At 43.2% G+C, this 21,662-nt stretch overlaps 1 protein-coding gene across 2 annotated transcripts; it reads right to left on the bottom strand.

Annotated features, from left to right (window-relative positions):
* Positions 1 to 5,745: 5,745 nt before the first annotated feature.
* On the bottom strand, positions 5,746 to 21,236 carry LPAR4 (lysophosphatidic acid receptor 4). Of its 2 annotated transcripts, none has more exons than XM_081964139.1 (2): positions 20,837 to 21,236; positions 5,746 to 7,141 (listed from the first exon to the last, which is right to left on the bottom strand). In XM_081964139.1, exon 2 carries the CDS (start codon positions 7,005 to 7,007, stop codon positions 5,961 to 5,963), a length of 1,047 nt encoding a protein of 348 aa, XP_081820265.1. In that variant the 5' UTR covers positions 7,008 to 7,141; positions 20,837 to 21,236; the 3' UTR covers positions 5,746 to 5,960. The 2 variants fall into 2 exon arrangements, with proteins under 2 accessions (XP_081820265.1, XP_081820266.1); XM_081964140.1 differs by lacking the exon at positions 20,837 to 21,236 and adding an exon at positions 13,821 to 14,024.
* Between the last annotated feature and the right edge of the window lie 426 nt (positions 21,237 to 21,662).

The following is a 21,662-nucleotide window of genomic DNA, read 5'->3' as shown; positions in this document are numbered from 1 at the left end:
CTTTTCGTTTTTCAAGGATGTTTCTGGACTTGAAATGTTTACTTATTTAACATCTAAGTAACTAAGCTAAGAGGGATGCGGTGGCTCAGTGGCTAAGATGCTAGCTTGTTGATCAAAGTGTTGGCAGTTCGACGGTTCGAATACCCAGTGCCGAATAACAGAGTGAGCTCCCGTTACTTGTCCCAGCTTCTGCCAACCTAGCAGTTCAAAAGCATGTAAAAATGTAAGTAGAAAAATAGAAACCACCTTTGGTGGGAAGGGAACAGCATTCCGTGCACCTTCAACATTTAGTCATGCCAGCCAAATTACCATGGAGACATCTTTGGACAGCGCTGTCTCTGAAACGGAAATGAGCACCGCCCCCTAGAGTCGGGAACCTCCAACAGATATGTGTAAGGGAAACCTTTACCTTTTAGTATTTAGCGCAATATAAAAAATGCAAATAATTTTTCTGCAGACCACCAAAATTTTCTAGGGGACCACCAGAGGTCCATGGACCACCAGTTGGTGACCACTGGCCGAGACTTTATTTTTAAATAGACAGACAGGAAGGCAGGCAGGCAGGCAGGCAGACAGAAACTTATCTCCCTTAGCTTCTGAATCTAGTACTTTTTCTAACCTGGGGAAAGTGAGTTTGCTAGCAAATGTGTCTCCATTACAACAAACTTCACCCAAGAATCTTGAAATCAGCTTTTATGTGATGCTGCTCTTTATTCCCCCCCCCCAAAAAAAACCCACCCTGTAAAGATTATGAGACTGGATTCCAAAATGTGTTTATTGCTGAACAGAATTCTCAGCAGCTCTGCTTAAATCCATTTCCCCCCCACTTCTGAGCGAAGTTCTATTCGGACAATGAACGCAGCATCTGAAAGTGACAACAGAGCTCCCTTGCCATGAATGCTAATTAGCTGCAATGCATGGCCATAAAACACACATTTAATGCAGGCATTCGTCTTTATTTCCGTTAATAAGAGAAGAAAAAGAAAGCTACCCCGTCTTGCTATTTGCAATCCTCAGATGGATCTCTGGATAAATGTATTTAAGGCCCTTAAAATGACAAAATAATGAATCTTTTCAGCTACACTTTGGGCAGCTGAAAAGAACCTGGGATTAAACGTGAGAAAACTGACCACAACTCTTGGCTTGTAAAACTGTAAAACGAGGGGGGAAAAAAAGAAAAAGAAAAAAGGGAACATTGTAAGCTTTGGCAGGACCTTGAATTTAAAATAGAAAGCAATTTAAAAAAAAAAAAAACGGCCGGCATTATGCTAGGATTAGAGTCCCTTTATGTATGGGTTAATCTGGAGTCCATCCAGTCCCAGCTGATTTTTCCCTTTCTAGCTTTCAAGTTTCCTGTTAGGGAGGCTAGACTGCGGTCTGCTCCAAGTCTTTAAAGAAACAGCTTCCCATTCCTCCCCCGTCTTCCCCCCCCCTCCAATTAAAAATTAAATAAACTTGTCAGAAGTTCTGCTCAGAAGGAACAATGTTAAAAGCCCTCCAGAGATTGTGCGAGGGGCACTGGCTCCCTCCTCCTTCCCTGCTTTCAACTTTGGCCCACTAAACGCTCCTCTCCTTTTTTACAATCCAAAGAGAGGCTTCTACTGTTTTCCTTTAAACTCAGAATTGAGGTTCTGGCAGCAGGCATGGTGACCACGGAAGCTCAAATCTTATAAATCCCATCTGTGTGAAAGAGAAAGAGGGCGGGGGAGCCATTTTCCCAGCGAGAGGGGAGTAACGATGAGATATCACTGGAGAGTATTCTTATTTACTCCTTGTTTCTTTGAGTCCTGACATCCTCCTACTGTTGTGGCCCGCCACAGCGGAGCTGGCAGCAGATTCGGACAGTGAGGAGGTTGGGGAGGAAGATGGGCCAGTCCTGGAGTCTGGGGAAGGCTCTGATGAGGGCTCTGTGTCGGAGGCAGAGAGGGGGCCAGAGCTGTCTGACAGTTATCAGCTGCTTTCGGAGTCAGACATCGGTGGGGCAGAAGAACAGCTGGAGCCTGTTCCCAGTGTGCGCATGCGCAGAGTTGCCAGACAAAGGGTACAGCTAAAGAGCAAGGGCTGACTTGGGAATAAGGCCACAGGTGGACGATAAATGCCCCCTCCCATAGGGAATAAAAGAGGAGTGAAAGGGGAGTGGAGTTTTCAGGAGACAATTAGTTCGTTTAATTGGTTCGTGACTCTCAGAGGCTCCTTGTCAAGGTTTGAAGATACCGGCCTGGCAGCTCTCCAAGCCAGATAAGGTCTGTGACTGTATATTCACCTTTGAAAGACCTTGGTGGATGTGAATGAGAGGAATTCACAGTAACTTAATACAAAGGGTTTTTTGTTGGGACAAGGAATCTGCTTCATCATTTGGGGAAGCCTAAGTCAGAACACCCATCCTGGGTAGAAATTGGGAGAGTGTATTAAGTGTCCCACCTTGGGCTTCTACATGGAAATTAGGATAAACATCTAAGAAACAGGTTGGATGCAAAACGGGAGAATTTGAGAATTCAAGGATGTTATCTAATGCTTGATACTTAGGAAGAACCATTTCGTGCCCACTTGCAATCCCCCTAAAGTCACTAGGTGATGTTTTGCCAGGCTTCTTTCTGTAGGGAAAGAGCAGACAGAGCTGGGAGGAGGGTGGTTGAGTTAAGCATGTCATCAGCTTAGACTAGAGTCATTACGTTCCCAGAAATGGCCCAGGCACTACTCTTCCTGAATTCTGTCCGGCACCAATTTAGGACTGAACTTAACTTGATTCTTGTACCTATAAAGGAGAACATTTTTAGCTCAGGGTTGAAATGAGGAAGTCCTTGGTACTCTCTGAGCTTGGTTGCATTCTTCACATTGGAGAAAGCATCCTCCCCTCAATGTAACTTTGGGGTCCCATGTCAAACGATCACATTGTAACCAGCTGGAAGCTGAGGGCATAGATTGATCCGTTTTATGATTTTTTAAAATATAAACGATGCTGTGCTTTAATGATTAAATGGCCTAAACACTTGGAATACTCCATCCAGTTTTGGTTGCCACAGTGTAAAAAAGATGTGGAGACTCTAGAAAGAGTGCAGAGAAGAGCAACTAAGAGGATTAGGGGACTGGAGGCTCAAACATATGAAGAACGGTTGCAGGAACTGGGTATGTTTAGCTTAAGAGAAAGAAGGACTAGGGGAGGCATGATAGCATTGTTCCAATATCTCAGGGGCTGCCACAAAGAAGAGGGAGTCAAGCTATTCTCCAAGGCACCTGAGGACAGAACAAGAAGCAATGGGCGGAAACTAATCAAGGAGAGAAGCAACTTAGAACCGAGGAAAAATTTCCTGACAGTTAGAACAATTAATCAGTGGAACAGCTTGCCTGCAGAAGTTGTGAATGTTCTAAGATTGGATGTTTTTAAGAAGAGGTTGGATATCCATGTGTCTGAAGTTGTATAGGGTTTCCTACCTAAGCAGGGGGTTGGACTAGAAGACCTCCAAGATCCCTTCCAATTCTGCTTATTGTATATATTGTATATAAACCTGCACCTCATTTTGGGCCTAGTAAGCCACCCTGCAGTCTCCTGGGAGCAAAAATACCCCCACACACACCCCATCTCCGCTGCATGCACACATGTCTCTTGCATGCACCCCCTCCCAATGTATGCACGGCAGAGACCCGAAAATCTGCTGGCTGGTGGGAAGTGTGCATGCATGCACAGTGGAGCTGAGCTGGGTTGGTGGCTTGCGTACCATAGGTTTGCCATGACGGGCATAGATAGTGGTATTTGAACCTAGAACTTTTTAACATTTGCATTTCATTGCTTTCTCCTAATCTAAACATCTATCTATACAGTCCATATTTTACACTTCATCTATTAGACTAGATGAAATAGCAATGTTAATGTATATGCCGTGCACTAAATAAATAATCCCCCTAGATCCTTTCATATAGGCTTGAATAAATCTTTACGTGTTTGCAAGCTTAATGGATGGCTCCGATTCTTTTGCTGATATTTTCATGGTTATCGCCAATCTTGGGTTAGAATAATTATTGAGCTATGTAACAGTAAGCTTATCTAAATAACCCCCGTGCACATATTATATAAATACGATGGCATTGTCCCCAGGATTGAAAGTGTAGATTTTTCAATCGTGATGAACAATGGTGTATTTTGATTCCATAAGTGCAGTCTTCAGAACATTGCTGTGTTCAGAACCAATCCTCCCTCCTCGTTTTGTTTTTTTTAACAAATCCTTCGAATGTCTTTCCCCCATCTTTTAAATTCCTCTGCCAAAGAAAAAAAGCACACCAACCCCTTACATAGAACTGTCAATCTTGACATTCCTGAGTTACTTGCAAAAGCGGAAATTTATCCTGCCAGCATTTGCAATGGAAATACCGACCCATTGTTTGTTCGCTGCAATTGTCCTCTTTGCATTCAGAACCAGAAATAGAGGTAAGTGGAAGAAGGGTGACTACCTATGATAGCATATCCTGCTTCTTGGATCTTTCTAAATACATGCTTAGCTTGACAAGTGCCACCCATATGACAAACATTCTCCTCCTCGTTTGGATATTAATACATTCATATTCTACCCACAAGGGAAGTTCTATGTTAGGTTACTTTCATTGTTCATTTCAAAAGGGAAACTGGAGGGGAAGTTTACTTCAATGAGGAGGAACCCCTCTCTCCATATTGGAGGAAGAGAACTGGGAGAACAAACTTGCTTCTGCTCCATCAGATTTGGGGGGAAAGGACATTGCTCAATAACTACACAGTAGCCTAGCGGTTTAAGACACCGGGCTTGTTGATGGAAAGATTGGTAGTTTGAGATCCAAGCACCACGTGATGGGGTGAATTCCCATTCTTGCCCCAGCTCCTGCCAATCTAGTATGACATGTGTCTTGCTGAGGTGTGTTTGTGTGCCTTCAAGTCAGTCTTGTCGAGTGTTGTGGCCCGCCAGCGCCCAGCAGAGCTGGCAGCAGATTCAGACAGTGAGGAGGCTGGGGAGGAACATGGGCCAGTCCTGGAGTCTGTGGAAGGCTCTGACGAGGGCTCTAGGTCAGAGGCAGAGAGGGGGCCAGGGCTGTCAAGACAGTTATCAGCTGCCTTCAGAGTCAGACATCAGCGAGGGAGATGAACAGCTTTGAGCCTGTTCCCAGTGTGCGCATGCACAGAGTTGCCAGACAAAGGGAACAGCTAAGGAACAAGGGTCGTCTTGAGAGTAAAGCCACAGGTGGACTGTGAATGGCCCCTCCCACAGGATTTAAAAGGGGAGCGAAAGGGGAGTGGAGTTTGCAGGAGACAATTTGTTCATTCCTGTATTCTTGGCAAGTATTGCGGCATCTGAAAGAGATCGGCCTGGCCACTCTCCAAGCCTGATCAAGGACGGTAATTGTGAGCTATCTTGAAAGACTGTGGGAGAGGAAAGACTTTGCTGGAGAGGAATTCACTGTCAATTAAATAAAAGGGGTTTATTGGGATGAGGACTCGGCTTCGTGCTGCTGGGGAGGCCTAGGTCAGAACAAGCATTTTGAAAGCATGCAAATGCAAGTAGACAAATAGGTACCACTTTGGTGGGAAGGCAACAGCATTCCATGGGTCTCGGTGTACAGTCACATGACCACAGAAGCCACATGACCACAAAAGCGTCTTCAGATAACACTGGTTCCCTCAGCTAGCAAATGGAGATGAAAACTGTCCCCTAGAGTTGGTCACAACTAGAGAGGAGAAACCTTTACCTTTTTTTAACAGTAATCAGCAGGGGAGGGAATAAATAAGGACAAGATGAAATATTTTATTATTCTGATGCTTCAAAAGCCAAATGTGCATACGTTACTGGAGTTAAAACATGAGGATATGTTTTCAGAAGGAAGAGCATCTGCTTGACTTCTCATACATACATGTTCTACATAATTCCCACCTACTGGGTTAATACCAAGTTCTCTGCAGTTCAATGCCTATCCTACTGTTAGTGCAGAAAGCTTCAGGGTTAAAAATTGGATTCACAGGTCAGGTCTCCTCCATTCGTAATCATCTGGTCACTCAGCTCCTCCAGTATCGGTGGCAGGGGAGCCTTCGTTAGAGGAGTGTCAGTTTTGAAAAGGGAATCTGTTTTGAGAGGAGGAATGACGTAGAACGATTTCTGGAAGGATTCTGAAGTGAAGTAGTAGACGAAAGGATCAAAGCAACAGTTGAGAGTGGCAATACACAGGGTGATTGGGTAGAAGGTTTTGGCGAAGGTCTCCAGAGAGCAGTTGGCTACAGCTTGAGAACGTACAAGAGCATAAAGGAAAAGGATGGAATTGTAGGGGACAAAGCACACCACGAAGATAGTGACATGCACAACTATCATCTTCAGCACCTTCTCTTTGTTTGTGCCAATCTGGGAGAGGGTGGCTGGCTTCCTGAGGGTCCTCAGAAGCAGTGATGAGCATGTCAGGTTGAGCAGAAGGGGAATGATGAAGCCAACCACTTCAATAAATATTGTAATCTTGGACAAGTAGGTCTTCCATACGTCCTTGGGAAACCCTTCGAAACATGTTGTTATGCCATTGGTGGTATTCGTTGTGGAAAACAAGGATGCCAGGATCCCGCCACTGAGTACCAAAACCCATACTCCTGCGCACACAATTGCTGAATTGCGTCTCGTCCTGACCAAACGAGACCGGAAGGGGTAGACGATCGCCAGGAAGCGGTCCACACTGATGCAAGTGAGGAATAGCATACTTCCGTAGATGTTGGTCAGGAAGGCTGTCCCAGAGATCTTGCACAGGGGGTCTCCAAAGGGCCAGTTCCTGTTGAAATTGTAGAAGATCTTGAATGGGAGAGTGAAGACGAAGAGCAAGTCTGAGACCGCCAGGTTGGTCATGAAAATGGTTGTCTCGCTCCGCATCTTGATGCGGAACCAGAAGACAAACAGAGAGGCACAGTTGGTGATCAAGCCGAGGATGAAGACCACGCTGTAGATGGCTCCATAGAGGTTGTACTTGAAGGAATCGTCGATCACGCAGGTGTGGTTGTTGCTGTGATTTCCCATTCCAGCGCTGCGCTTGGTGAAGCAAAATTAAGTGGCATCCATGTACCGAAGTTCAGGAATCCCCCACTGCTTCAAGAAGCATCTTCTGTTGGTTGAAAGCTTGCGGCCGCAGAGTCATGATGTGAAACTTTCTCCTGAAGAACACAAAAAGGTTGAGAAAGAAATGTTTTATAGATGGCACTTTCCACTGGAAAGACTAGCAAAGATATTTAAAGACAAATCAAGTCAAATGTTGGGAATGTCACCAGCAGTGGTGGGTTGTAGGCGGAACGCCCCGATGTGGGCGTACCGGAGCCATCCTGGAGCACCGGATATCGTTCTGGTAGGGGGCTCTGGAGGGCCCACCCGCCCGCCCGAGCTCCTTACCGGTCTTTTAAGGCTTCTGCGCTTCAGCGCACGGCGTGTACAGAGCCTGCGCGACGCTCCACTGAGCAGCTGGAGCGTCACGGAGGCTCGCAGAGGCGCTAAGATGCATGAACGTGCGCTGCGCGTGTCCATGTGGACGCCGCCGGGCCCGTTCCAACCGTACCAGTTGGAACGGGATCTGGAACCCACCACTGGTCACCAGATACCAGGATCGTACTACCATGTTTCGCCCTAAAATAATTTAGGCAGATAATTTTGCTCTGGTTGATGAAGCTTGGCTAAGCAACAAAACATCTAAGATTAACAAAGTTTGGTCCAGTTACTATGATTCAACCTTTAAACACATCTACTGTGTTTCCCTGAAAATAAGACAGGCTCTTATTGTCTTTTGACCCCCGAAATAAGCCCTTGGCCTTATTTTCGGGGAGATCTTATTTTTAAGGTGCAGGAGTAGGCGAGCATGGTCATGGCTGCTGCTATGCTGCAATATTTTGGGGGGGGCTTATTTTTGAGGGAGGGCTTATTTTAGCTCATTATCCAGGGAGGTCTTATTTTTGGGGAAACAGGGTGGTGGGCATGTGTAGAAGCTGAAAAATATTGGATAAAAATTCATATGGGGTTGGAGAAGATGATACAATAACATATTGAACTTAAACAAGAATTATTCTTGTTGGGGATTGTACCAGAAACTTATAGTAAAGAAAACGTATATTTGATTATTCATGTAATAACTGCAGCTAGAATTGTATTTGCACAAAGTTGGAAAAGTGAAGAGATCCCTACGGATGAGAATGCGATGAAGAAAATATTAGAATCTGCAGAATTGAATAGATTAACACTTGCAATTAAAGAAAAGGAAGAATCTGACTATTATAGTATATGGAAGTTATTTTATCAATGGTTAGAGAATAAACACAAAAATTAGAAATGAAAGCAGAGGAGTGAAATACGGAAACTGCATTAATAGAGTTAAATAAGTTAAGAAGGGGATTGTTATAATAGTATGTTATGTATTGGCGTTAACTTAAAAATAGATAAAATGAATATGGCTGTAATTTTAATTGTTATTGCACAAATATTTGTACCCAGATGACACACTCTTCAATGAAAGACGGTATGTTTGTATTAAAATAAAATTAAAAAAACAGAAAGAGATGAGGTCTCAGAGATTTAGTCCTACACAACTAAACATCCTTATTTACCTTCCTTGCTCTCTTCCCATCTTCCTTTCTTTGCCTTTGTCTTTCCTCTTTCCCTTTCTCCTTTCCTGTCCCTTCTTGGATGCTCCAATGCAAAAGGGGAAACACTTCTTCTTTTGTTTTGTTTTTTCAGTTTGTTTTGCTAGCCCTCTAACAGCGAGGGGGGGCACATGGCCCTCCCGAGCTCCGTTTTCACTGGCCGAGGCTTTGCTGTTTCCATGGCGGCTCCCTGGGACTTGAGTTTGACACCCTGCTATAGAGCCTAACTGAGACTGAACAATCTCTATTAGGGTATCAAGGGGTTTCCAAGGGGAAAAAAAAGTCCAGTTGCCTTTTGAAAAACACCCTTGGGACTCTAGAATAGAAAAGAATAGAAGTCTTTATTGGCCAAGTGTGATTGGACACAGAAGGAATCTGTCTTTGGTGCAGATGCTCTCAGTGGACATAAAATAAAAGATACATAGGATAAGGAAACTTCTCATCTTTTTAGCCTATTGCTAGATAACCATCTGGATCCCAACTGAAGGAAGCAGCCTTTTCCTATGGGGTAACAGACCGTCTTTCCACCAAGAATGCAGAATTTATTGTTGGGGTGGGCAGATAACCCCTGTGTAATTCCCCTCCCTGCATCGATGACAAAAATGCCTAAAGCATCTGAAGACAATGCTAGCAAAAGAGTTGGGTGACTGGCAGAAGGGAAACAAACATCTGGCACACAACAGCAGAACAGACATTCCAGCTGCTTGTTTCCTGTTGTAAGACAGGCTCTAACATCTGACCCAGTATGTAAAGCAGCAGAAGGGAGGGGGAAGAACCACGTCAGTTGCCATCTGTGGGGATTTGAGGAGCAAACGTTAGACAATGCAGGATACACAACTTCTCCAAGAAGGATTTGAACCATGAAAGGTTTGTTTGTAGCACTTAAGCCCAGGAGGAAGCAAAAAAGACCACAATTGAGATGTATTCAGTTAAATCTGACGTACAGGGCATCATTTTAACTTTATTTAAAAGCGGTGTTAGAATAAGTGAGCCTCGAAGGCAAGATTCTTTAAAAAAAAAAAACCTTCGTATTATTTAATTATTTCTTTTTTTATACTATTATCTTCTTAAAGATCATGGCGTTTTGATAATTGGGGGTATTGATTTTTTAAAATATGCCAGTTTAGTTTGCAAAATGATAGATAGATAGATACATAGATGATAGATAGATAGATAGATAGACAGACAGAGAGACAGACACAGACAGACAGATAGCTATAGATAGGATAGATAGATTATAGAGAGATGATAGAGAGAGATATAGATAGATATATAGATATACAGATACAGATAGGATAGATAGATAGATAGATAGATAGATAGATAGATAGATAGATAGATAGATAGATAGACAGACAGATAGACAGACAGACAGATAATAGATAGACAAATATATATATATATATATATATATATATATAGATAGATAGATAGATAGATAGATAGATAGATAGATAGATAGATAGATAGATGATAGATAGATAGTCTTATAACTTTCATATAAAAAAAGGAAAGATTACATTCTGGAGCAAGGGTGAGTCATTTCTATCCCAAATCACATGGGGATCCTAAACTCTTGTTTTGTAAACCAAAGCATGACCTCTGGCTACAGTGACAGCACTGAATTTCTAGAGCAGTGGTTCTCAACCTTCCCAATGCCGCGATCCTTTAATACAGTTCCTCATGTTGTGGTGACCCCCCCCCCAACCATAAAATTGGTGTCTCGGTTCCTAAGACCATTGAAAATATGTGATTTCCGATGGTCTTAGGCGACCCCTGTGAAAGGTTCGTTCGATCCCCAAAGGGGTCCCGATCCACAGATTGAGAACCACTGCTTTAGAGAAACATGAGAGAGAGAGAGAGAGAGAGAGAGAGAGAGAGAGAGAGAGAGAGAGAGAGAGAGAGAGAGAGAAAGAGAAAGAGAAAGAGAAAGAGAAAGAGAAAGAGAAAGAGAAAGAGAAAGAGAAAGAGAAAGAGAAAGAGAAAGAGAAAGAGTAAAGAGTAAAGAGTAAATAAAGAATGAAGAGAAAGAGATAGCAGGAAATAAAAACTAAAAGCTTCAGTTCAATTTTGCCGGCACCTTTACTCTAATGAGAAGAGTTAGTAATTTTGCCATCTCAAGCAGTTGCCTCATTTCTGCCTCTCTTCCAAAATTTATTCTCGCTGATGCAAGCACAGCTCTCATTAAATTATGATGTTTCTTGTTGCGCAACACTTTCAAATCAACTTCACATGTCTTACAATTAATAAAGTTGAATCCGCGGGGCTGGTTATTTCTGCTTTCTATTTATTCAAACTTGGTTAGTAAGTTCTGTCTTTCTGTTTACAAACCACTTTATATTTTCAACCTAAAGACCTACAAAAGCCTATTCTTCCCTTTTGGGGTTCCTTTTGTGAGGGAGCTAACACAATAACGATCTCTTGTCTGTATGCATGTGTGTCTTTTTTCTCTGTTGCCCCAGGCAACTGAAAACATTCACAAAGAAATTTAGGGGCTATGGTAAAGCACAATACGCACATTATTAGAACTCAATTCGTCTACTCCATATATAATTTCAGTGTCGTAGTTTTCAGGTACTTGGTATTTAAACTCAGGAAAAGAACGTATTTATGCAATATTTTTGATTTGTTCATCCACAATTCCATTTTTTTAAAAGCATCAAAGTGGAATTATCGGCCAAACCTCTTCTGATTGCCATGGAGCAGTGGCGGTTTACTACTGGTTTGGACCGGTTTGCCTGAACTGGTAGTCGTTTGGCGGCCTGGGTCGCTGGAACTGGCAGCGGCCCAGGCCTGCCACACCCACGAACCGGTTCCCCAGTCTCTTCTCCCATCACTGCATGTTTCTGCGCATGCGCAAAACGCCCTCTCTCAACGAACCAGTAGTAAACTGGTTAGGAACCCACCATTGCCATGGGTGCATGTGAAGCGGTGGTAGGTCTCCATTTTTTAAACTGCTGATTCACTTGTGCATGCATGCACCGCCGCCACTATCGGTTCGCCCAATCCGGACCGAACCGGCAGAAACCCATCTCTTGTGTGAAGCAGTGGTGGGATTCAAAATTTTTTTACTACTGGTTCTGTGGGCGTGGCAGGGAAAGGATACAGTAAAATCTCCATTCCCCTCCCTACTCCAGGGGAAGGTTACTGAAAAATCCCTATTTCCTCCCGATCCGCTGGGACTCAGGAGGCAGAAAATAGATAGGGGCAGGGCCAGCCAGAAGTGGTGTTTACCAGTTCTCTGAACTACTCAAAATTTCTGCTACTGGTTCTCCAGAACTGGTCAGAACCTGCTGAATACCAAATCTGGTGTGAAGCCTCCAAGAGTTGACTTGTCTTGAAGATTTTTCCTTTCCCTTCCAATTGCCTGTGTCTCGGGCGGGTTGGCCAAAGGAAGCATTATTTTTACAAATAATTCAAGGCGGTGAACATATCCAAATACATATCCAAATAAATGTTTCATATTGAATCAAAGGTGCATAAGCCCTGTCTTCTATGCACTCCTCAAAAGCCTTGGGAATGGAGACCAGACGCTCAGAAAATCTAATTATTCATGCAACTGAACGGGGAAGTCATGAATTGTACAACTGGGGGAAAATAGTATTAACAATGTTTAATTTTAATTCAGCAAGAAATAACTCTAATTCACTTTAAAGATATTGTTCTGACTTAGGCTTCCCCAAAAAGCATGAGGCAGAGTCCTGGTCCCAACAAAACCCCTTTTATTAAACGAATGTAAATTCCTTTCATTCACATTCAGCAAAGCCTGGCAACGTCTTTCAAAGGAATATTTATGACTACAGATCTTATCTATCGTGGAAAGCTGCCATGTAAATATTTTCCAAATGAGGTTCTGTGCAAGGAAAGACTGGGCACAGAGTCTCTGAGATTCACAGACAGATCTTCACACTCCTAACAACCAAATGAACGAATTGTTTCCTGCAAAAACCCAATTCCCCTTTCGTTCCTCTTTTATTTCCTATGGGAGGGGCCAATCACCTTCCACCTGTGACTTTACTCCCAAGTTGTTCCTGATTTCTGAGTTGTTCTTTTCTTCTGGCAGCTCTGCGCACATACACACTGTCAGGCCTGTAGTTATGTTCTGTTTAGGATCTTTGGCCTGCCACACTTTCTTATAATTTCCTATGCTGTTTCATTAGTGTAGTAGTTGGGAGGGGGGAATAGAAAGGAGTAGGATTGTGGAATGTATTCTTATCATTCTTTTATAGAAGCCAAGGTCATCTTTTGTCTCTGCACCTCGACACCTGACCGGAAGCAGAGGGGTGTAGATGCCAGCGTGGAAGATGATGATTGGAACATGTGATGGATTTGTGGGTGTGGGGGATAGATCATGAACTTTCAACTGGGTGGAATTCCAAAAAGAACATCAGAGTTGGAATTCCATAGACGTGCTAACTTGCCTGCATGAATAAATTGCACCTTTAAGCATAACTTTGCCTTGGACAATGATTTAATTCTGCATGGTATTTAGAACGCCTGACACACACATTGGAATAGGCTCCAGCTGTTCCTCTGCCTCACTGCTGTCTAACTCTGTAGGCAGCTGATCACTGCCAGACGGCCACGGCCCCCTCTCTGCCTCTGACGCAGAGCCTTCGTCCTAGCCTTCCCCAGCCTCCAGGACTGGCCCAGTTTCCTCCCCAACCTCCTCAATGTCCAACTCTGCTGCCAGCTCCGCTGATCACTGGTGGGCCACAACAGGTATTGAAATCCAGGGCAAAATGTTCTTCCCAAAACTGGGAAGGAGAAGAAGTCAATCAGCAAGCCATCTTAGATACGGCTTGAGTTTAGTTCGGAACCGAAATGTGTTCAGCTAGGCTGTGTTTAGTGTTTAAGAAATTTCAGCTGTGGTCAGAGCTAGCTGGTCTACTGTTTAAGGCACCAGGTTAGAAAGGCTGTGGGTTCTAGTTCCGCCATAGCCATGAAAGCCAGCTGGGTGACTTTGGGCCAGTCCTTCTCTCTCAGCTATATCCATCTCACAGGATTGTTGTTGTATTGAAAATAGGAGGAGGTGGGTGTACTGGATATGTTCGCCACCTTATTTGCAAAAATAATAAAGACAGGAGATAGCACTTAGCAATAGCACTTAGACTTATATACCGCTTCACAGTGCTTTCACAGCCTTCTCTAAGTGGTTTATAGAGTCAGCCTCTTGCCCGCCAACAATCTGGGTCCTCGTTTTACCCACCTTGGAAGAACGGAAAGCTGAGTCAATCTTGAGCCTGGTGAGATTCAAACTACCAAATTGCAGGCAGCCAGCAAAAGTAGCCTGCAGTAATGCACTCTAACCACTGCGCCACGGCTCATATGATAGATGATAGAAAGACAAGACAAGACAAACAGCTAGATAGTCAGGGTATGTTATGTATGGGTATGTTTACTGCCTTGAGTTATTTGTAAAATGGATGGAAGGATGGAAGGAAGGATAAGGTAGGATAGGATAGGATAAACAGACAGCTAAATAGCCAGGGTGTAACATGTGAAGCAGACAACATTGATCCTAAATATGAAATGTATTGGGATGGGGGAATGGTTGTTATACTGTAGATAAAGTTTGCCCTCCATGTTAGATGGGTTCATCTATCATGCTAAGGCATGGTTTGTTTAAATTAGAACTGGCTGAGTCACCTAGATCATGAATCATGGCTTAAGTATCCCAAGGACTTCATGCACTGTGCAACTGGACCATCTCTAACTTGTTTGCAAAACGCTAAGTCAAAAGCAAACGGAAACAACGTTATTGCACAGGATAACAAGCACATCCAATGGCCGTATTTTTCCTGAACAGAAGGGATTTATTTGCAAGAGATATCTCTGCAATCTGTTCTGGAAAAGGAACTTAGATCAGTTCTATTCTAAGATTCGTCTTCATGTCCCACAGAAATCAACACAATTATAAAACCAAGTAGAAAAAATTAATTGCTTTTTGCCGCAGCCAATTTTGGATTTTAAAACAATTAAAAAAAGCAATTGACTAGTTCTTAAATGACTCGCATATGTAGACATTTGATTTTCTGCTTCCCCGTCTGTTCATTAAATGATTAGACGTACCATCAATTATTTGCAACTTCTAGTCACCACATAAATAGATAGATTATGCATTAAATAAAGCCCTTGATTTGGGCATTATGCCATGATTCCATAACTATCCCAACAGTATTATAAAGACTGTATTAATTTTAATCTGTTTACATGCATTGTGTTAATAATACCAGTTGAATTTACAGAATCTATTGTCCTATTTAAAGAAGGAAGAGACAGACAGGGAGACAAATACAATACGTTTGTGCAATTATACAGTGCGATTAACAATTCTATTCTTTATTAAAAACTCTGACAGTAAAACAAACAATTGCAAAGGATTATTATTTTTTGCTTAAAGAGAGCAGTTAAAAATTAAAATACATGGTTTGTTTTGAATTAGAAACGATTATGGTCACAGGTTGGCATCTGGTTTTTTTTCTTTCTTTTTTAAAATAATGTTATTTATTCCTTAACATCCATAGGTGTTTAATGGACAGTGTATTATCTGGGTCAATATATACCCAGAATTGCATACAATTCTGATAAAGATATTACCATTTAAATGTACATAGTCATACTTCTTCAACTTCTAACATTTGCGTATCGATAGTAATCATAATATATTCTATTATATTTCAGTTTACATAATATTGTTCTCCCAATTTTTACTTTCTACTTCTTTTTCTAACACTTATTAGAATAACCACCATATTAAAAAATATTCTATGTCCATCCATCATCTCTTGCCCTTTTTAAAATTTCAACTCTTATTAGCTTTTTGGTGTATCTCTCCTGCTTCTCCTCCGGTATCTTGGAACTCCTTTTGTCATTTTTATTTAGTCTAAATATTTCTGCGACTACAGTATCTGTCTCTTGCTGTTGGATCTCTAGATTACACATCCTCAGTTCCCCCATCCTTTTAAAGGGATCTTTCTTGTTATTCTCTTTTCTCTTTTGAATTCTTAAAAAAATATTTTATTTGTTCCGTGTTCAGAATTATTGCCATCTCTTCAATCTTTTTGTCTGCTTGTATTATTTTTGGAATTGTCTCCCCTGTTTCTCCCTCAACATTTTCTGTTTTCTGCTCTATTTTCTGAATTTTTTTTGCTCATTTTTATTGTCCTTTGTTGGGGGGGTTTCTACTCTCACCGTATCGTGGATCAATACCATTATGATTCCTTGTTATATCTTCCTTAACGCATTGAAACATCAACATGCATTTGGTTTCTTTTGAGGAATCAGGAGAGCAAAAAGGAAGAGGCAGAAGAAAAACTTCTTCTTTGTTACAGACCCTTAACAAATATCAGATTCTGCATAAAGGTAAAGATTTCCCTCGCACATTTGTGCTAGTCATTCCCAACTCTAGGGGGCGGTGCTCATCTCCATTTCAAAGCCAAAAAGCAGCGCTGTCCGAAGACGTCTCCGTGGTCATGTGGCCGGCATGACTAAACACCAAATGCACACGGAACGCTGTGACCTTCCCACCAATGGTGGTTCCTATTTTTCTACTTGCATTTTTACATGCTTTCGAACTGCTAGGTTGGCAGAAACTGGGACAAATAATGGGAGCTCACTCCGTTACGTGGTGCTAGGGATTCGAACCACCAAACTGCCAACCTTTGTAATCAACAAGCTCAGCGTCTTAGCCGCTGAGCTACCGTGCCCCTCAGATTCTGCATGCAGATGGTCAAAGATTCATTCTTTGGCTTTGTGACATGGGTGGAAAAACCCAGGTCATGAAACTCATGAACTCAAGCGTTCAAACCCTCAACTTATGACTGTTTCTTTCTCCACAATTCAAAATTATGACCCACGCTGAAAAAAGTGACTTACAATTGTTCTTCACTAGCCCATCTTAGGAAGACATTTTATTTCGGTCACAGACCAATAAAAATACAATCAATAAAACGAAACACACAAAACAATCCCCTAACAACAGGAAACATAGCAACCATTTGTGGGTGACGCTGAGACGTCATATACCCACATTTTTTGCCACTTCGAGATAAATTGATTTTTCACAGCTAAAAGTTAATCGGAAACTTTTTTCGAATGTTCCTGGCTATGCAAATGAACATGGCTTATGGTTTCTATGGCAGCCGTATCACAACTCACAACAGCAGCAAAAGCCAGAAAACACTTAACAAGTATAAAACCAAAAAAATAAATGCCAACCACTCTCTGCCACAGCTATCTTCTTGCATGCATCCAACAGAACTATCCACACATGTCCGCTCGCTCTAACCCACCAACTGGGAGAAAAACCAGCTCTTTACGGAGGGCTAATGGACTGAGGATCTGCTGGATCTGAGGTCAATAGCAGTAACTGTGAAAGGGATCTTGGAGTCCTAGTGGACAACCATTTAAACATGAGCCAGCCGTGTGCAGCAGCTGCCAAAGAAGCCAACACAGTTCTAGGCTGCATCAACAGAGGGATAGAATCAAGATCACGTGAAGGGTTAATACCACTTTATAATGCCTTGGTAAGGCCACACTTGGAATCCTGCATCCAGTTTTGGTCGCTACAGTGTAAAAAAGATGTTGAGACTCTAGAAAGAGTGCAGAGAAGAGCAACAAAGAGGATTAGGGGACTGGAGGCTAAATCATATGAAGAACGGTTACAGGAACTGGGTATGTCTAGTTTAACTAAAATAAGGACTAGGCGAGACATGATAGCAGTGTTCTGATATCTCAGGGGCTGCCACAAAGAAGAGGGGGTCAATTTATTCTCCAAGGCACCTGAGAGTAGGACAAGAAGCAATGGGTGGAAACTCATCAAGGAGAGAAGCAACCTAGAACTAAGGAGAAATTTCCTGACTGTTAGAACAATTAATCAATGAAACAACTTGCCTGCAGAAGTTGTGAATGCTCCAACACTGGAAGCTTTTAAGAAGGTGTTGGATAACCATTTGTCTGAAGTGGTGTAGGGTTTCCTGCCTAGGCAGGGGGTTGGACTAGAAGACCTCCAAGGTCCCTTACAACGCTTGTTATTCTATTCTAAGTGATGCCATAGCCAAATAGCCTGGGAATGTTATTTGTCGAAATAAAGGCGATTTAAAATTCAACATTGCTCCAAGCAGCTAATTTTATGTCCTTAAATTTGTCTGAATGTCAAAGCACTTTAGTATAATAATTAATAATAGCATGAATTCCTCCATAGACTTTAGTTCCTCTTTTATTCTCAGATTTATCCAGGGTGTTATTTTATTGTCTGAACCCCTTCTTCCTCATGTTTTCAGTTGTAAGTACAGGGACTTTCAAGAAGAGATAGAGAAATAGGAATTTACACATCCATTATGTGTATCCATTAAAATTAAATAGTGTCTGTTTAGAAATCGAACTGATCTTTCCCGCTGCCTCAATTGCTATGACTAAACCTGAAGGATGAGGAAAGTTGTAATATGCAAGTAACATCTGGACAGTACAGATGTTGCAATACTGAATGACAGTATCCTGAACATTAATGGCACTCAATAGATTTTTAAATACGATCAACAGCTGTGATCACCGTGGCCCTTAGAAAGAAACAGATAATCATGCGGCATTTGTATTTATAGCAGGAACAAGAATATTGAGTTCCAGTTCTTGGAGGTGACACAAACTAAATTCTTTCTTTAAGTTCTACAGGTAGCCCTCGACTTACAAAAGTTCATTGAGTGACCATTTGAAGTTACAATGGCACTGAAAAAAGTGACTTATGCCCATTTTTCACACTTACGACCGTTGCAGCACGCCCGTAGTCATGTGATTTGCAATTCAGATGCTTGACAACTGACCCACATTTATGACGCTTGCATTGTCTTCGGGTCGCCTGGTCCTCCTTTGCGACCTTCTGACAAGCAAAGTCCATGGGGAAACTAGATTCGCTTAAGGATCGCTTAATATTAATAATGTTATTATTAATATTAACCACCGCAGCGATTCATTTAACAAATGTAGCCAAAAAACCTTGATTCTAGTAGTACAACAATTCTCTTTTACTACCCAGAGACGCAGTATCTCAGTGGTTAAGGCGCTGAGTTTGTCGATCAGAAAGGTCAGCATTTCGGAGGTTCGAAACCCTAACTCCGCGTAATGGAGTGAGCTCCTGTTACTTTTCCCAGCTTCTGCTAACTTAGCAGTTTGAAAGCCCGTAAAAAATGCAAGTAGAAAAATAGGGACCACCTTTGGTGGGAAGGTAACAGCATTCCATGCGCCTTCAACGTTTAGTCATGCCGGCCATATGATCACAGAGACGTCTTCGGGCAGTGCTGGCTCTTTGGCTTTGAAACAGAGATGAGCACCGCCCCCTAGAGTTGGGAACGACTAGCACATATGAGAAACCTTTACCTTACCCAGGAAACACTTATTATTATTCTGCTTTGTCCTAACTCTTACTATAATGAGACTTGGGATGTTGCTTTATCTTCTTTTTCACATATTATTATGACACTGATCCAGATTCTAGAACACCCCTCCAAAGTTTTATCCCCAATAAGTTGAATGCTGCCATAAACCTTTGATAAACAGTACATCTGGAAAAGTTTAGAGAAGTTAGAATTTGCCAACTCTGGCAGGCAGAGGACGTATCAATAAACAACAGAAAGTGACTGTGATCTCTTGAAAACATTTGCATGTATCGAATTTTCTTGAAAGACAAATACCCAAAATCAGAATAGTTAAGATCTGGCAAAACTGAATCATTTAAGCTTGCAATCCTAAACACAGGCATTGGGGATCAAATCCCATGGATGAATGGGAATTAATTGTGAGTAAACCTTTAATAAATATTTAGCTTTCTCCAGCCAGAATGAAAGGGGAAAAAAGCTTAAGATCCATGCCTATCTTCTATATCTTAATGGGAAAACAGACTGAAAGGAACAGTGCCTTGTTTGAACTAATAGAGACTGTGGCCCAGTATTAGATTTCAAAATATCTGGAACCTGGATCCAATTTTAGCCTCTGCTCATTTTATTTGACCTTTAAAAAAACTGCAAAAGATCAGTAGCTTTTACCTATATAGCAACAGCTCCTAAAGAAAAATAATAATAGCAAATCGAAACCTTGACTCATGAATACACACCCACACAAAGCTACTTCAGAAAAACAAAAAATATGTTTCACACAATGTTGTTTCTTCTTCCTAGGCTTTTCTTTTTGTTTAGAAAAAAAAACTTTGTTACAGTATTATAAAAAAGAAATAGAACATTTCGTGGCCCGGGTTGATTTCTGTGGGGCAAAAACTTTAACTGTTCTTATGGAGCTAGGAATTTAAAATTTAGCTTTTAAAGAATTTGGGAGGGGGTGTTTCAGCAGGGAGGGGGGGAGGAGAGGGGCTAACCAGCCCCAAAGCCTTATGCAAATAAGGGACCATGCCACTATTTGGTCAGTGGCTAAGCTTGTCCATCAGAAAGGTCGGCAATTCGGTGGGTCAAATCCCTAGTACACGTCTCCTGCATGAGCAGGGGGTTGGACTAGATGACCTCCAAGGTCCCTTCCAACTCTGCTACTGTTACCGTGGGAAATAGGAAGAAAGTTAGATCACTTCAGGTTCTAACTTCCCTGAACTTTTCCAGATTCAGCGTTTCTCAAAGGTTGATGGGAGCATCCCACTTATGGGGGGGGAGGGATAACATTTTGGAGGGCTGGTCTAGGCTCTGGAATCTAGTGGCTTCCTCAGATCTTGATGGAAACGGATTTCAAGAGTAAGAAGGTACTTTAAGGAGACGAGGTGGCCAGTATATCAGTTCTCTAAACTAAGCAGCTTAAGAAACGCATGATTAGAATCTACTATTTCTTGGGAGGGGAAAAAAAACTGCTTTGCAGATACTTGGGGGACTCAAAGCACAAAAGAGAGAAAGAACCGTTCGGCTCGGCTGCCTGGTTTTTGCCCACCGCCAACGCGATCCCTTTTTCCTTCCCACTCTCCCACCCACCCCCACTCCTCGCTCTGATCCCGACCCTCGCCTTTCTCTGCCCAATGACCCGCAGTCGATCAAAGGGCTTGGAAAAGCGCAGCTGAGTTTTTCTTAGAAGGAAAAGCGGGCGAGGCAGAAAGGATCCCCCACCCTCCTCCACGCGGACTTTCCCACGCGAGCCCCGACGCTCTTCAAAGGGTCTCCCTCTCCCCCCCCCCCGGGGATCGGGCTGCCGCGCGCGCCAGGCCGCCTAATTCCACAGTCGATCGCTCGGTCGCCTTACCCAACAAAGGGAAGCCGCTCAAGACGGGATCCCCGGATTCTGGAGGTAGCCCCTGGTTCCGGATCGGCTGCGAAGAGGCTTCATGCCAGGCAGCGCCATCCTTCGGTCCGACTCGGGTCCCCCGCTCGGATCTCCGGCCAAGCGACGTCCCGGGCACCCTTCATCCCGACCAGGGACGCCCACCAGCCCGATCTCGCCTCCTTTGTTCCCAACCGTCTTGGAAAGGAGCCGCCTGCGCGATCCCCGACCCAATTCCGCGCCGGATTTCTCGGGGGAACGGAGGGAGACCAGGCGGCGGAGGACGAGGGGCTGCAGCCGGGCTGGCGCGGGTGGGAAACGGGGTCTTCGAAGGGGATTGGACGGCGAGCGGGTCGTGGCAGGATCCGGAGGGGCTGGCCCGGCCTTTCGATTTTGCCTTCTTGTCCCCGCCCCCCCCCCATTCAGGGCTGAGATGGGGCGGGGGAGGAGAGGAGGAGGAGGAGGATCGGTTTTCTTTCTCTCCCCCCCGCCCCCGCCCGGGTAATTTACTCCGTGGTTTAGTTGAGTTGAGTGGGGAACTGAAATGAGGCGGGGGGGGGGATCCTTGGCTAGATCGATTGCAAAGGAAGGGGAAACGGGAGGCCGCTCCGGTGGCTTGATTTAAGATCGAGGGATCGCTCAGGAGCGGTTTTCTTAGCCCCGTGGTTTTTTTAACCTTGCGAACTCAATTTGGGAACTTGAAATCCGGTGGACTTCACCTCCCAGAATGCCCCAGGCAGCCACGCTAGTTGGGGGAATGCTGGGAGTTGAAGTCTGCCCGTCTTAGAGTTACCAAGCTTGAGAAAGT

Source organism: Natrix helvetica (genome assembly GCF_964273705.1).
Source record: "Natrix helvetica genome assembly, chromosome: 11".
In the NCBI taxonomy this organism is placed as follows: Eukaryota; Metazoa; Chordata; class Lepidosauria; order Squamata; family Natricidae; genus Natrix; species Natrix helvetica.
This window is presented reverse-complemented; position numbering and strand designations above follow the sequence as displayed.